This window comes from Callorhinus ursinus, unplaced genomic scaffold (assembly GCF_003265705.2).
Source record: "Callorhinus ursinus isolate GAN/ISIS: 27379988/994484 unplaced genomic scaffold, GSC_fseal_2.0 scaffold11, whole genome shotgun sequence".
NCBI lineage: Eukaryota > Metazoa > Chordata > Mammalia > Carnivora > Otariidae > Callorhinus > Callorhinus ursinus.
The window spans coordinates 58,695,807-58,713,149 of record NW_027397073.1 but is presented as its reverse complement, the minus strand read 5'-3'; the positions used below and the strand labels follow the sequence as shown (position 1 = coordinate 58,713,149).

The 17,343-nt window shown below is 41.4% G+C and overlaps 1 protein-coding gene across 1 annotated transcript in view; it reads right to left on the bottom strand.

Moving 5' to 3' along the window:
* Positions 1 to 249: 249 nt before the first annotated feature.
* Positions 250 to 17,343, bottom strand: part of RALBP1 (ralA binding protein 1) — a 63,791-nt gene continuing 46,697 nt past the window's right edge. The window contains exons 7-10 of the mRNA XM_025886449.2: positions 15,798 to 15,905; positions 2,999 to 3,120; positions 2,410 to 2,533; positions 250 to 640 (exon numbers count right to left, since the gene is read on the bottom strand). Of these exons, the coding sequence (XP_025742234.1) occupies positions 392 to 640; positions 2,410 to 2,533; positions 2,999 to 3,120; positions 15,798 to 15,905 (603 nt within the window). The 3' untranslated portion in view covers positions 250 to 391. The remainder of the gene's footprint in view (positions 641 to 2,409; positions 2,534 to 2,998; positions 3,121 to 15,797; positions 15,906 to 17,343) is intronic.

Genomic DNA, 17,343 nt, shown 5'->3' with positions numbered 1-17,343 from the left:
CTTGTTTGGTCCCCCCGCCCTTGAACGAGAGAAAGAGATCCTGATTCTGCTGTAATAAAAAAGCAAAGAAAGACGATTTTTGGTTTAAAAAGAAGCCACTCAAGGGTTAAAATAGTTTTAAGTTAACAAAGAAAATTAATCTTCAAATAAGCTGACACTATCTGGAAAACTCATCTGTCCCCTACAAGCCCACACTGCGTGCACTGCTTTGTCCTCCCATGTAACCTGAGCCTGACGCGGAGAAGTCATACGTGTGAAAAGAAGGAAGAGTCTGCGAAGGAAAGACATCTTTACAGAATGTACAGCAGAGAGTTGTGTGCTGCGACTCTCAGGGTTACAGTAAGATGCACAGGTCTCGTTGGGTCTGGGGATCCCGTGTCTCTCGGGCTGCTCAGATGGGTGTCTCCTTCCTGTCTCTGCCCGGGGACGGCTTGGCCTGCTCCTTGCCCACCTTCGGCTGCTCCAGGGCGCCGTCTCTGGGCGGCTGCAAGGCGCCCGCCCACCTCTCAGGCTCGTCGTCGTCCTGCGCCTGCGGCTCGGGCTTGGCTCGCTGCAGCTGGAGCAGGCGCAGCTGCACCCGCAGTTCGATGATGGCCTCTCGCTCTTCGTGAATTGCTTGATTCAAATGATTGTTCTTTATCTTGAGGAATGACAAAGGAACAGTTGTCACGGAAGCAGGAAGGGCAAAAGGACAATGATTCAGAAACAGGGAACAGTTAGCAAGGGTATCCTACACAAGAATCTATGTTTTAGTCAACTTAGTTGCAAAACATCAGACGAGAACATGAATATGCAAATGAGACACGTAAACACCTTGACCCAGAATGCACAAAATTCTGCTCAGTACAGAAGACTAAATGCGTCTGGGAAAGATAAATGCACCAACAGAAAACAATTTGCTTAAGGATATTAAATATTAAATATTTCAGTGTTTAAAACAGGTTTAACTTATGGGCTCCGGACCAGCCCTTAAGTAAGTGGAAGATAGAAGTGACTGTACCAGCAAACAGAGGGGAAGTTAGAGACAAGATAAAATCCCAGACTTGTCTCAAAAGTGGATGTGCTTTGTCTTTTGTGAACGGCATTACTTTATGTCTGAACCGGGCTACTTAGGCAAACTAGAGAGCTATCAGTTCTACATTACTGCACTCCTTCAGCAGAGCCAAGGCAGAACAGTAGCTAATCCCAAACTCTGACCTCCCGAGGCGGTGGCCTTCGCACGCAGCACGTGTCTCCCGGCCTACCCCCAGCTAGCTGTGGCCAGGGGCCTCTGCTGACAGGGTGTGAGCAGAAGCGCTGGCTTCTACTTGTGCCACTTGCCCTTAACCACCAGGCCTTCTTGGGTTCCTTCCCCCTTCCTGCTAGGAGTGGCTAAGACCTAAGGGGCTACTCTGGACCCCAGGTGTTTTCCACTCACGTGGAAGGTGGGAGACCTAGATGTCTGTCTGCCAGGGGAGGCATAGAACTGTCTTGTTCAAACCACGAGAGAGTATTTTCTTTGTTACAGCAGCTAAGCCCGTATCCTAAGTACTACAATTCTGGAATGTTTTCCTATTTAGGATTTTCATATGATCTGTAAAATGTTAAGAAAGCAAAATAGAGTGCCAACATGACACCCTTCTAAAGAAGGGAAGCTACATGGTGGCCCAGGCCCCACCCGCTGCTCCACTTCTCCCACAACACACCCCTGGCTGCCGCGAGTGTTCTGGGACCTGAGCCTCGGTGCGCTGCCCCTCTCAACCCTGTCCACAGGACTTACTGTTGGTGTGGAATTCTAGTTTTCTACGCACTGGGTGGCTCTGATCTGCCCCAGAGGCTGAATGCACCGGGATGAGAGAAACAAAGTTGTCCCACCATTCTTAGAATCTAAGACAAGAATGGCTTTCTCTCAACCCTGAGGTAAAACATCTGGAGACAATGATTAATCTGGGGTAAGAAGGGAAGTTCTGATCAGGATCATGTAAATCTCTTGCTTTCATTTCACCATGCACTTGCCTCCCAGATCCCTAGGGCCAAGTTTATTCACACTGGCTGCTTCAAGGGTTAAGGGACAAGAGAAAACTTTGTCCCCATTTTCCCACAGGTGAGTCAGGAGACTTTTCCTTCCTCCACCAGCATTTCTCTTTCTGTTCATCTCTGGGAAGTTAGCCCAGATCTTCCACAACTGTTCAAGGACAGTCAGGTGGGGCTCCCCATAAGTGGAAGGGAAAGGTCACCACACCCAGGGATGCACAGTGAGGTCACACCTGTGCTGTGTGCTTGGCCAGGACCAGCTCACGCCTTGCACACTCTGGTGAGATGTCCCCTAAACTCCTCTCTACTCAGCCTCCCCGCTGTTTCCCAAGGAAAGGAAGACGACTTCTAAGGGAAAGAGGTGGCTTCTACAAGTTTTGGGAAGCTGGTGCTCACTTCTAGCTCTTCGTTCTGCCTCTGTAAGTCCTCCAGGATGATCTGAAGCTCCTCTTCGTCCTCACTCTCACTCTCACTGTCGGAGGAGTACTCCTCGGTCTCACTGCGGCCATGCTGCTGACGGCTGCGGGCGGGAGGCCAAGAGAAAAGGACCGGTGAGCAGAGGAAGGAATGCTGCTCCCTTCCTACCCTTCTTTTAGATTCACCAGCTTTTCATGAACTGGCTTAATATAGCACCATTCTCAAGACTTAATCAAGAAGAAACTTAGGGGCGCCTGGGTGGCTCAGTCAGATGAGCGTCCGACTCGGCTTCGGCTCAGGTCATGACCTCAGGGTCATGGAATCGACCCCTGGTCGGGCTCCATGCTCAGCAGAGAGTTTACTTGAGATTTTCTCTCTCCCTCTCCTCCTGCCAACTGCATACACTCTCTCTCTCTCAAATAAATCTTAAAAACAAAGAGAAAGAAACTCAAAGACAAGGGATTTGGATGCCTAGTTCTTTTGTATGAAAGTTTGAGAGCTGAAACAATTTTATGTTTATATTTAACTAAACATTCTTGCAAACTTAAAACCCTCTGCTTCCCTTTACCTCTGAATTTCAGCAATCTCAGCTCTGAGGCGTTCAATCTCTTCTTTTTCTGAGGCAATCTGTCGGCGTAAAAACTGCTCCATGGCCAGAAGCTCCTCCTGTTCAGTTAGGATCTCATTCTCCTGAAATAATGATCACTGGTGAACACCTTTAAGAGTATGAGTCTAGGAAATGTCACTTTTGTGGGTTCTCCTATGTTCCCTTGAATTCTTTAGCCTCATACATACATACATAACACAAGTTATGGGGAAGCTTGGACTGCAAAGCTTGTAACCTATTTCCTTAATGTCAAGAAAAGGATCTCTGAGAAAAGGATGTCTAGATTTTTCTTAAGACATAAAATGCCACCTAGGAATCCCATGTCCTCGTTTTGCAAAGCTTCCCTATGAGGCCATCACACTGGGCACAAAGCCAAAGGTCAAGTGACTATGTCTGTTTTTGAGTCTCAGTCCCTCCTGAATGCCTTCCCACCTCTCAGTAAAGGGACTATCTATTTCAGGGTCAAGATGGCCCTTGACAGTGCACTAGGAGAAGGACCCAGGAGGTACACAGCTGGTGTCAGTAGCACCTGAAAGCAGATCTAGTAAAGGGAAGATGTTCCCAGAAGAAATCTTTTCTCCTCACCAAAAGCCACCATCCTCCTCAACCCAAGTCCCCGGAGATGATAAATTGTAAATATTCTGCTTTCACAGAATATGCATTTCTAAAACTGAATCACCAAAGGGGGGGAAAAACCCTACCTGTCCAAGATGTACTTAACCCCTCCAACCTAGAGAAAAGAACCAAAGCAGAATTTCAGAGGCAGAAATGTATGGCTATGAAAACGAGGAGTTGGAGGCAAAGGTCTACAGCATTTCCTTCCCAACCCCTAGGTATCCAGATAAGCACCTGTGATCGAACCTGAAAGACACTGTGGTCAAGTTCTAGAGGGAACTAATTGAAGCCCCTGGCAAGCATGAGCAAGCTCTTGGAGATGCGATATGCAATGATCCTTCTCCACGGGTTTCTAAACACAGATGTTTTCCCTTTACCCCAGTGCACCTAGTAAAGCTAATGTGCAGAGAAATATCAGACTGGAAAACTATGAAATAAAGACATAATCTGGGACTTCATCTTGTCTTCAGGGGAAGAGCTATGTGTCCCTGGCAGGCAAAACAGTCTTTCTCAAGTGACAGAAAAGGACTGGAACTTGTCCAGCTTTAGGTAGCCCACATCCATGGATCTCTGGGAGTACAGACTCTGCTGTCAGAGCCTAGAATTTCATTCATTTCTGGTTAAAGTCTGGAATATTCCAGAACAGAGTAAGATTGACTTAAGAAATTCAGAGAGAGAGAAAGGAGTTCATGTTCAGCTCTATGCCTAGAACAATAGATACTCAAGAACTATCTGTCAAATCAATGAATGAATAATAAAACAACTCATCTCCAACAACCCTCAATCACAAAGAATAAAGTCAAAATATCTAAACAGATATTATCAGCAACAACAATCAGATAAAATCTATACCATTACATTTCAAGGATCCCAAACTTTGTGGTCAGGAAGAACAGGTTTTAAAATATTTATTGAAGTCCAGTCTCATTAATATGGAACAAGTACAACTAATCTATAAGTTGGGGAAAACACCTATAAATCAGACCTGTGTGCAGATAAAATGAAATTAAGTAAAGCACCTAGAACAGTGTCTAGTAAAAAGTAATCAGTAGAAGGTAGTTTCTTTCTCCAGCTGAACACTTAAGCAAACACCACATAAAGGAAGGACCAAATACAACAGGCATGATCCCTCTAAGGCTGCCATATCATCTTACAAGTTTCTTTAAAAGATTTACACCTATGTAGTTGAGCTTCTCAAATTTAATAAATGATGACCACTAAGAGTCTTGCAACACTCCTGAATAAGCAACAGATCAAAGATGAATCAAATTATCTAGAGATGAATCAAAGTTGAAACACAACGTCAAAAGTACGGGATGCAGCAAAAGCAGCTCGAAGAGGGAAGTTTATGGTATAAATGCCTTCATTAAAAAAAAGATCTGAGGGCGCCTGGGTGGCTCAGTCGTTAAGAGTCTGCCTTCGGCTCAGGTCATGATCCCAGGGTCCTGGGATCGAGTCCCACATTGGGCTCCCTCCTCGGCGGGAAACCTGCTTCTCCCTCTCCCACTCCCGCTGCTTGTGTTCCTGCTGTCTCTGTTTCTGTCTCTGTCAAATAAATAAATAAAATCTTTAAAAAAATAAAAAAATTAAAAATTAAAAAAAGATCTGAAACAACCTATCTCTATACCTCAAGGAACTAGAAAGGAACTAGAAAAAGAACAAACTAACCCTAAAATTAGCAGAAGGGAGGAAATGATACAGATCAGAGCAGAAATAAATGAAATAGAGACTAGAAAATCAATATAAAAGACCAATAAAACTAAGAGTTGGTTTTTTTAAAAAACAAAAGTGGCACATCTTTAGCTAGAGTAAAAGAGAGAACTCAAAACTATAAGTGAAAGAGGAAACACTACAATGGATACCAAAAAAATAAGGAACATTATAAGAGACTACTATAAGCATTTATACACCAACAAACTGGATAACCTAGAAGAAATGGATATGTTCTTAGAAACATATTAGCTACCAAAACTGAATCATAAAGATTGAGTATCTGAACAGAGCAGCACAAACATTGAATCAGTAATCAAAAATTGCCTAACCAAGCAAAAACCAGGACCAGATGGCTTCACAAGTGAATTCTACCAAATATTTAAAGAAATAATGCCAATCTTTTTCAAACACTTCCAAGAAAACTTAAAAATGCTCCCAAACATCCTTTTACAAGGCCAGCATTACCCTTGTCCCAGAGCCAAAGACACTACAAGAAAGTTACAGGCTGATATCCCTGATGAACACAGATGCAAAAATCCTCAACATACCAGCAAACCAAATTCAACATTAAAAAGATCACACAACATGATCAGGTGGGATTTATCTCTGGAGTGCAAGGATAGTTCAACATGAGCAAATCAATAAATGTGATACACCACACTGACAGAATGAAAGATAAAAATCCTACGATCATCTCAGTAGATGCAAAAAAGAATTTGACAAAATTTTTCCAAAGTCTTAACAAGCTGGGTATAGAAGGAACACACATCAACATAATAAAGGCCACATATGGCAAGCCCACAGGTAACATACTCAACAGTTAAAGGTTAAAAGCATTTCCTCTAAGATCAGAAACAACACAATCATGACCACTCTCACCACTTCTATTCACTATTTAGTACTGGAAGTCCTAGCCAGAGTAATTAGACAAGGAAAAGGTATCCAAATTGGAAAGAAGTAAAACTGTCTCTGTTTGCAGATAATGTGATCTTATATATAGAAAACCCTAAAGACTCTACCAAAAACAATAAAAAACAAAAAAACCTCTTAAAATAAACCAATTCAGTAAAGTTGCAGAATATAAAATCAATATATAAAAATCAGTTGTATTTCTGTACTAGCAAACTACCTGAAAAAGAAATGAAGAAAATTCCATTTACAATAGCATCAAAAAATAAAATACTTAGAATAAATTTAACCAAGAAAGTGAAAGATCTATTGAAACTAAAACACTGATGAAAAAAACTGAAGACAAAAATAAATGGAAAAATATCTCATGTTCATAGATCAGAAGAACTAATATTGTTAAAATGTTCATACTACCCAGAGATCTAAAGATTCAAAATTGCAATGGTGTTATTCAGAGAAATAGAAAAAAATCCTACAATTTATACAGAACCAAAGCAGACTGTTAATAGTCAAAGCAATCCTGAACAAAAGGAACAAAGTTGGAGGTATCACACTACCTGATTTCAAAGTATACTGATTGCAAAAGCTTTAATAAAACAGTATGGTACTGGCAGAAAAGAGACCAGCAGAGGGGAACAGAGAGCCCAAAAATAAATCCACACATTTATGGCCAACAGATCTTTGCAAAGGTCCAAGAACATGTATAGGGAAAGGACCATCCCTACAATAAATAGTATAGGGAAACTTATCTTCCACATGCAAAAGAATAAAACTGGACCCTTATCTCACTTCATATATATGAATCAACTCATAATGAATTAAAGATTTAAATGTAAGAGGGGCAGAGATGTAGGAAACCTGGATTTCCTCTGTCCCAGGAATTCAGCTAGATAGGGATCAAACCGTTCTGAGCACCTATGAACTCAAAAGAGATCAAAGAAAATAATAGCAACAACTCTCTGAACAGAAAAGTGACCACTTTCTGGAAGGTAGGATGTGCGAAGAAGTGAATCCGAGGCGGTATTCGGGAGGATAGACGGCAGGGGAGGGGGTGTCCGTCGGCCGCTTCTGGCAAGTGACAGAGCCACGGAGCACAAAATCGGACCTTTTAGAAGTCGGCTTCGCAGAGGGACGTCACTCCAGTGGCTAAGCGGGGAGTGCAACCCTCGCTGGACAGTGTGGTCTCAGGACCCTCGGGGACACAGAAAGACCGGGAGTGACTGAGTGCGGCAGAGCTCCCAGGTATCGGAGCAGGGAAGCCGGCTTCAGAGATGGAGCCGAGGCGTGGGCTCTCAGCTCAGGGTTGCCATAAACTGTGATCCGCTGCACAGTCGGGCCACTGCTCCTCCAGCAGGGACCCAACAAGCTGCAGATCCGGGAAGACGCCCCTTCTTTCCCCCGGAGGAGCGGCGCAGGGGCGCACCGCAGGGATCTGCTGGGTTTGGAGACCACATGGGGTCGGGTGCCAGAGATACAAACGCTCGGTCACAGGCCGGGTGAGCATGGAGTGCGGCCGGAGACCAAGGAGATGGCAGTGATTGACTGCTTTTCTCTGGGGGCGCACTGAGGAGTGGGGACCCGAGTTCTCCACTCCTATGGAGCAGAGACTGGGAGGCCACCATTTTCACTCTCGTCCTCCGAAGCTGCAGGGAACAAAAGCTTGCAGGGAACAAAAGCTCCCGAGAGCAAACCTGAGCAGATTACTTAGCACGGATGGGCAAGGGCAGGGCAATTGGCAAAGATTTGGGAACCACAGCAACAGGCCCCTCCCCCAGAAGATCAGCAAGAACAGCCAGCCAAGACCAAGTTTACCCATCAATGAGAACGGCAGAACTCCAGCGCTAGGGGAATACTGCACATAGAATTCAGGGCTTTTTTACCATGATTCTTTAGTCTTTCAAAGTTAATTTTTTTTAACTTTTTTGAGATACAGTTTCATCTAAAAGATCAAAATAAACCCTAAATCTCTAGTGTATGGCTTTCTTCTAGTCCCCTGCCTGATCACATTCTCTTTTTTTAAATCCTCTCCTTTCTTTTTTCAACCAGCTTATCAATTCCTTTTATAAAATCTTTTATAATTTTCATCTTTACAGTCATATGCCATCCCTTCATCGTATTAACCCTTATTTTCGTACATATGTGTTTCTTTAAAATTTTGGGAGGCACTTTCTTATAACAGACCAAAATACACCCAAAATCTAGTGTGTGGCACTGATCTATGCACCAAAGTGATCATATTTCATCATATTCTGTTTCTTTTGTTTTGTTTTTATCTTTTTCTTTTTCCTTTCTTTCCCTTTCTTTCCCCCCAGTTTCAGGTCATTTCTGATTTGTTTAGTGTATATTTTCTGGGGATGTTGTTACCCTGTTAGCATTTTGTTCTCTCATTCATCTATTCTCCTCTGGACTAAATGACAAAAAGGAAAAAATCACCTCAACAAAAAGAACAAGAGGCAGTACTGACTGCCAGAGACCTAATCAATACGGACATTAGTATGATGTCGGAACTAGAGTTCAGAATGATAATTTTAAAGATACTAGCTGTGCTTGAAAAAAGCCTGGAAGTTATTAAGGAAACCCTTTCTGGAGAAATAAAAGACTAAAATCTAACCAAGTCGAAATCAAAAAGGCTATTAAGGAGGTGCCATCAAAAATGGAGGCTCTAACTGCTAGGATAAATGAGGCAGAAGAGAGAATTAGTGATACAGAGGACCAAATGATGGAAAATAAAGAAGCTGAGAAAAGGGCGCCTGGGTGGCTCAGTTGGTTAAGCAACTGCCTTCGGCTCGGGTCGTGATCCTGAAGTCCCAGGATCGAGTCCCACATTGGGCTACCTGCTTGGCAGGGAGTCCGCTTCTCCCTCTGACCCTCTTCCCTCTCATGCTATCTCTCATTCTCTCTCTCAAATAAATAAAATCTTAAAAAAAAAAAAAAAGCTGAGAAAAAGAAAGATAAACAACTAATGGATCACGACGGCAGAATTCAAGAGATAAGCGATAACATAAGACAAAACAACATTAGAATAATTAGGATCCCAGAAGGAGAGAGAGGGGCAGAAGGTATCACTGGAGCAAATTATAGCAGAGAACTTCCCTAATTTGGGAAGGAAACAGGCATCAAAATCCAGGAGGCACAGAGAACCCCCCTCAAAATCAATAAAAATAGGTCAACACCTCGACATCTAATACTAAAATTTACTAGTCTCAGAGGCAAAGAGAATCCTGAAAGCAGCTCGGGAGAAGAAATCTGTAACCTACAATGGCAGAAACATTAGATTGACAACAGACCTATCCACAGAGACCTGGCAGGCCAGAAAGGACTGGCATGATATCTTCAGAGCACTAAACGAGAAAAATATGCAGTCAAGAATACTATATCCAGCTAGGCTGTCACTGAAAATAGAAGGAGAGATAAAAAGCTTCCGGGACAAACAAAAACTAAAGGAATTTGCAAACACGAAACCAGCCCTCCAAGAAATATTGAAAGGGGTCCTCTAGGCAAAGAGAGAGCCTAAAAGCAACATAGACCAGAAAGGAACACAGACAATATACAGTAACAGTCACCTTACAGGCAATACAATGGCACTAAATTCATATCCTTCAGTAGTTACCCTGAATGTAAATGGGCTAAACGCCCCAATTAAAAGACAGAGGCTATCAGACTGCATAAAAAAAACAAGACCCATTGATATGCCGTCTGCAAGAGACTCATTTTAGACCCAAACACACCCCCAGATTGAAAGTGAAGGGGTGGAAAACCATTTACCATTCTAACGGACACCAAAAGAAAGCTGCGGTGGCAATCCTTATATCAGACAAATTAGATTTTAAACCAAAGACTGTAATAAGAGATGAGGAAGGACACTATATCCTACTTAAAGGGTCTATCCAACAAGAAGATCTAACAATTGTAAATATCTATGCCCCTAACATGGGATCAGCCAATTATATAAGCCAATTAATAACAAAAGCAAAGAAACACATCGAAAACAATACAGTAATAGTGGGGGACTTTAACACCCCCCTCATTGAAATGGACAGATCATCTAAGCAAAAGATCAACAAGGAAATAAAGACTTTTAATGACACACTGGACCAAATGGACTTCACAGATATATTCAGAACATTCCATCCCAAAGCAATGGAATACACATTCTTCTCTGGTGCCCATGGAACATTCTCCAGAATAGATCACATCCAGGTCACAAATCAGGTCTCAACCGGTACCAAAAGACTGGGATCATTCCCTGCATATTTTCAGACCACAATGCTTTGAAACTAGAACTCAGTCACAAGAGGAAAGTCGGAAAGAACTCAAACACATGGAGGCTAAAGAGCATCCTACTAAAGAATGAATGGGTCCACCAGGAAATTAAAGAAGAATTAAAAAAATTCATGGAAACAAATGAAAATGAAAACACAACTGTTCAAACTCTCTCGGATGCAGCAAAGGCAGTCCTAAGAGGAAAGTATATAGCAATACAAGCCTTTCTCAAGAAACAAGAAAGGTCTCAAATACATAACCTAAACCTACACCTAAAGGAGCTGGAGAAAGAATAGCAAATAAAGCCTAAATCCAACAGGAGAAGAGAAATAATAAAGATCAGAGCAGAAATCAATGAAACAGAAACCAAAAGAACAGAACAGATCAATGAGACTAGGAGCTGGTTCTTTGAAAGAATTAACAAGATTGATAAACCCCTGGCCAGACTTATCAAAAAGAAAAGAAAAAGGACGCAAATCAACAAAATCATGAATGAAAGAGGAGAGATCACAACCAACACCAAAGAAATACAAACAATTATAAGAACAACTATATGCCAGCAGATTAGATAATCTGGAAGAAATGGATGCATTCCTAGAGATGTATCAACTACCAAAACTTAACCAGGAAGAAACAGAAAACTTGAACAGACCTATAACCACTAAGGAATTTGAAGCAGTCACCAAAAATCTCCCAACAAACAAAAGCCCAGGGCCAGATGGTTTCCCAGGGGAATTCTACCAAACATTTAAAGAAGAATTAATATCTATCCTTTTTTTTTTTTAAGATTTTATTTATTTATTTGACAGAGACAGAGACAGCGAGAGGAGGAACACAAGCAGCAGGAGTGGGAGAGGGAGAACCAGGCCTCCCACCTAGCAGGGAGCCCAATGTGGGACTCGATCCCAGGACACTGGGATCATGACCTGAGCCGAAGGCAGACGCTTAACGACTGAGCCACCCAGGCACCCAATACCTATCCTTCTGAAACTGTTCCAAAAATAGAAATGGAAGGAAAACTTCCAAACTCGTTTTATGAGGCCACCATTACCTTGATCCTCAAACCAGACAAAGACCCCATCAAAAAGGAGAATTACAGACCAATATCCTTGATGAACACGGGTGTTCATCAAAAATTCTCACCAAAATCCTAGCCAATAGGGTCGAAGAGTACATTAAAAGGATTATTCACCACGACCAAGTGGGATTTATTCCTGGGCAGCAAGGTTGGTTCAACATCCGCAAAACAATCAACGTGATACACTATGTTAATAAAAGAAAGAACAAGAACCATATGATCCTCTCAATAGATGCAGAAAAAGCATCTGACAAAGTACAGCATCCTTTCTTGATCAAAACTCTTTAGAGTATAGGGATAGAGGGTACATACCTCAATATCATAAAGGCCATCTATGAAAAACCTACAGCGAATATCATTCTCACTGGGCAAAAACTGAGAGCTTTCCCCCTAAGGTCAGGAACACGGGAGGGATGTCCACTATCACCACTGCTATTCAACATAGTATTAGAAGTCCTAGCCACAGCAATCAGACAACAAAAGGAAATAAAAGGCATCCAAATCGGCAAAGAAGAAATCAAACTCTCACTCTTTGCAGATGATATGATACTTTATGTGGAAGACCCAAACAACTCCACCCCAAAACTGCTAGACCTCATACAGGAATTCAGTAACGTGGCAGGATATAAAATTCATACAGAGAAATCAGTTGCATCTCTATACACCAACGAGACAGAAGAAAGAGAAATTAAGGAGTCGATCCCATTTACAATTGCACCCAAAACCATAAGATACCTAGAAATAAATCTAACCAAAGATGGAAAGAATCTTACTCAGAAAACTATAAAATACTCATGAAAGAAATTGAGGAGACACACAGGAATGGAAAAACGTTCCATGCTCATCGACTGGAAGAACAAATATTGTGATGATGTCAGTACTACCTAGAGGAATCTACACATTCAATGCGATCCCCATCAAAATACCATCCACTTTTTTCAAAGAAATGGAAGTAATCCTAAAATTTGTATGGAACCAGAAAAGACCCCGAATAGCCAGAGGAATGTTGAAAAAGAAAAGCAAAGCTGGCGGCATCACAATTCCAGACTTCAAGGTCTATTACAAAGCTGTAATCATCAAGACAGTTTGGTACTGGCACAAAAACACATAGATCAATGGAACAGAATAGAGAGCCCAGAAATGGGCTCAACTCTATAGTCAACTCATCTTCGACAAAGCAGGAAAGAATGTCCAGTGGAAAAAAGACAGTCTCTTCAACAAATGGTGTTGGGAAAATTGGATAGCCACATGCAGAAGAATGAAACTGGACCATTTCCTTACACCACACACAAAAATAGACTCCAAATGGTTGAAAGACCTAAATGTGAGACAGGAGTCCATCAAAATCCTAAAGGAGAACACAGGCAGCAACCTCTTTGACCTCACCCGCAGCAACTTTTCTTTTTTAAGATTTTTTTTTTTTTTTGAGAGAGAGAGCGCACCAGAGGGAAGAGGGTCAGAGAGAGAAGCAGACTCCCCGCTGAGCAGGGAGCCCGATGTGGGACTCGATCCCGGGACTCCAGGATCACGACCTGAGCCGAAGGCAGTCGCTTAACCAACTGAGCCACCCAGGCGCCCACCCGCAGCAGCTTCTTCCTAGAAACATCGCCAAAGGCAAGGGAAGCAAGGGCAAAAATGAACTACTGGGACCTCATCAAGATAAAAAGCTTTTGCACAGCAAAAGAAACAGTCAACAAAACCAAAAGACAACTGACAGAATGGGAGAAAATATTTGCAAATGACATATCAGATAAAGGGTTAGTATCCAAAATCTATAAAGAACTTGTTAAACTCAACACCCAAAGAACAAATGATCCAATCAAGAAATGGGCAGAAGACATGAACAGACATTTTTCCAAAGAAGACATCCAAATGGCCAACAGACACACGACAAAGTGCTCAACATTGCTTGGCATCAGGGAAATCCAAATCAAAACCTCCAGGAGATACCACCTCACACCAGTCAGAATGGCTAAAATTAACAAGTCAGGAAACAAGAGATGTTGGCAGGCATGCAGAGAAAGGGGAACCCTCCTACACTGTTGGTGGGAATGCAAGCTCGTGCAGCCACTCTGGAAAACAGTATGGAGGTTCCTCAAAAAGTTGAAAATAGAGCTACCCTACGACCCAACAATTGCACTACTGGGTATTTACCCCAAAGATACAAATATAGGGATCCGAAGGGGTACGTGCACCCCAATGTTTATAGCAGCAATGTCCACAATAGCCAAACTGTGGAAAGAGCCAAGATGTCCATCAACCCAATGAATGGATAAAGTAGATGTGGTGTGTATATACGATGGAATATTATGCAGCCATCAAAAGGAATAAAATCTTGCCATTTGCAATGACGTGGATAAAACTGGAGAGTGGTATGCTGAGCTTTTGAAATAAGTCAATCAGAGAAAGACATGTATCATATGACCTCACTGATATGAGTTCTTAATCTCCGGAAACAAAGTGAGGGTTGCTGGAGTGGTGGGGGGTGGGAGAGATGGGGTGGCTGGGTGACACATTGGGGAAGGTATGTGCTATGGTGAGCACTGTGAATTGTGCAAGACTGTTGAATCACAGATCTGTACCTCTGAAACAAATAATACATTATATGTTAAAAAAAAAAAAAAGATAGCAGGAGGGGAGGAATGAAGGGGGGGAAATCGGAGGGGGAGACGAACCATGAGAGACAATGGACTCTGAAAAACAAACTGAGGGTTCTAGAGGGGACGGGGGTGGGGGGATGGGTTAGCCTGGTGATGGGTATTAAAGAGGGCACGTTCTGCATGGAGCACTGGGTGTTATACGCAAATAATGAATCATGGAACACTACATCAAAAACTAATGATGTAATGTATGGTGATTAACATAATTAAAAAAGATTTAAATATAAAACCTAAACCATGTAACTATTAGAAAAAAACATAAGGAAAAGGTCCATTGACACTGGTCTAGACAATGAATTTTTAGATATGACCCAGAAAGCAGGCAACTAAAGCAAAAAATAGACAAATGGGATGGCATAAAACTAAAAAGCTTCTGCAGAGCAAAGGAAAACATCAACAGAGTGCAGAGACACCCTATGGAATGGAAGAAAATATCTGCAAACCATGTGTGAGATAAGGGGTGAATATCCAAAATTTATAAATAATGCAACCAATTCAACAGGTAGAACACAACCAACCCAATTCAAAAATGGGCAAAGGACCTGAAGAGGCATTTCTAAACAGAAGACCTACAAATGACCAGTAGATATCTCAAATGATGCTCAACATCACTTATTATCAGGAAAATGCAAATCAAAACCATAATGAGATATTACCTCACAACTATTAGGATGGCTATTATTAAAAAAAAAGGTAACAACTGTTGGCAAGGATGCAGAGAAAATGGAACTCTTATACACAGTTGGTGGGAATGTAAACTGAATGCAGCCATTATGGAAAACAGAATGGAGGTTCCTCAAAAAACAGAACTACCATATGATCCATCAATTCCACCTCTGGGTTTATACCCAAAGGAAATGGAAAGGATACTGAAGAGATAACCTGCACTGCCATGTTCACTGCAGCATTATTTACAATAGTCAAAATATGAAAACAACCCAATGGTCAATGCACAAGTTGATAAAGAAGATGTGGGGTGTGTATAGACATATACACAGGAGTATTATTCAGCCATGAGAAAGAAGGAAATCCTGCCATTTCTGATTAACATGGATAAACCTGGAGGACACTGTGCTAAGTGAAATAAGCCAGAGGAAGACAGACATTGTATGATCTCACTTCTAGGTGGAATCTTTGAAAAAAAAAGTAGAACTCATGGAAGTAGAGAGCAGAACAGTGGTTACCAGAGGCTGGGGGATGGGGAAAATGGGGAGATGTTGGTCAAAAGGTACAAAGTTGCAATTACAAAGGATGAGTAAGTCCAGAGATCTAGACTATCTATGACTATAGTTAATAATACTGTATTGAATACTGGAAATACACTAAAGGAATGGATTTCAGGTGCTCCCATCACAGAAGAAAAAGGTAACTATATGAGAAGACAATGTTAATTAGCTTCACTGTAGTAATCACTTCACTATGTATATATAGGTCTATCAAATCATGCTGCATACTTCAAATATGTACAATTTTTATTTTTTAAAAAGGATCTTGCAAAATAGAGAAAAAAAGTTAAGCTTACCTGAGCAAGGAGAATATTTATAACTTCTTCATTTTCATTCATTTCTTCTTTGGAAACATCCTCTTTTGAAAGACTGGCAATCTCTTGTGCAATCTTGGTTTCGCACTCCTGTCAAGTAAGACAAATGAAAAACTGGTCAGCCCAAATGTAACACATATCCAACAATTTCACACCATCACCATGTAGAAGTTTCCTTCTCATTTCCTAGAGTTGAAAAGGTAACAGTAACAGCCAGATGAACTATCTGGATAGAGGAGAATTTGTTAACTGGGCTTGGAAAATAACATGTGGATCTTAGTTTGTGGCTGCACCACGAAAAATGTGCAATTCTGGTTAATGTGGCTCACGATTTCTGGAACCCATCCATATAAAATTACTTTCTGTGACACTTTTTTTTTTTTTGGAGGGTGTCAGTTTTAAGTATACGATTAATTTTGATAAATGAATACAGTCAAGTAACCACCACCACAATCATGATATAAACACTTCCATCACCACACAAAGTGCCTCTCACCATCTGCTGGCACCTGGCAACCAGTGACCTATTTTCCACTGCTATAGTTTTGCCTTTCCTTGAGATTCACATAAATTGAATCAATCCATAAGAAATCTTTTTTATGTGGCTTCTTTCACAGAACATAATGCTTTTACTATTCATCTATTTTGTTGTCTGTATTAGTAGTTTGCTGAGTAATGTGCCATGATACACCAATTTGTTTATCCATTCACCAGCTGATGGACATTTGGGTCCTTCCTAATTTTGAGCTATTATAACTAGAACTGTTATGAACATTTCACACGGATATGTTTTGTGTGGGTATGTGCTTTCTTCTTTTAAATACCTAAAAGTGGGATTGCTTGGTCATATGGTAACCGTATGTTTAACTTTATAAGAAACTGCCAAACTGTTTTCCAAAATTACTATACCATTTTGCATTACCAAGAGCAACAATGAGAGTTCCAGTTGCCCCATGTTCTTGTCAACACCTGGGATTTTTATTTTTATTTACTTTTTTTAGACAGGGAGAGAGAGAGAGAGAGCAGGGAGAGGGGCAGAGGGAGTGAGAGAGGATTCCAAGCAGGCTAGACACCCAGCACGGAGCCCGATACGGGGCTCTATCTCATGACCCCAAGATCATGACCTGAGCCAAAATCAAGAGTCAGATGCTTAACTGATGGAGCCGCCCATGTGCCCCAACACCTGGTATTTTTAATTTTAGTCATTCTCGGTGGTGTGTAGTGGTATCTCATTGTGATTTCAATTTGTATCTTTTTAATGACTAATGATGTTGAGCATCTTTACATGTGCTTATTTGCCTTCTGTACATGATTTTGGTAAAGTGCCTGTTCAACTTTTTTACCTTTTTAAAACTGAATTATTATTGTAACAAATGTACCATACTCTGGTGGGAGAGTAGAATATATATATATGTACCTTCCTCTCAATTTTGCCATGAACCTAAATCTGCTTCAAAAAAAATGAAGTCTAAAAAAAAAAAAAACCTTGAATTGTCTTCTTAAGTTATAAGTTTTTTAAATATTCGAG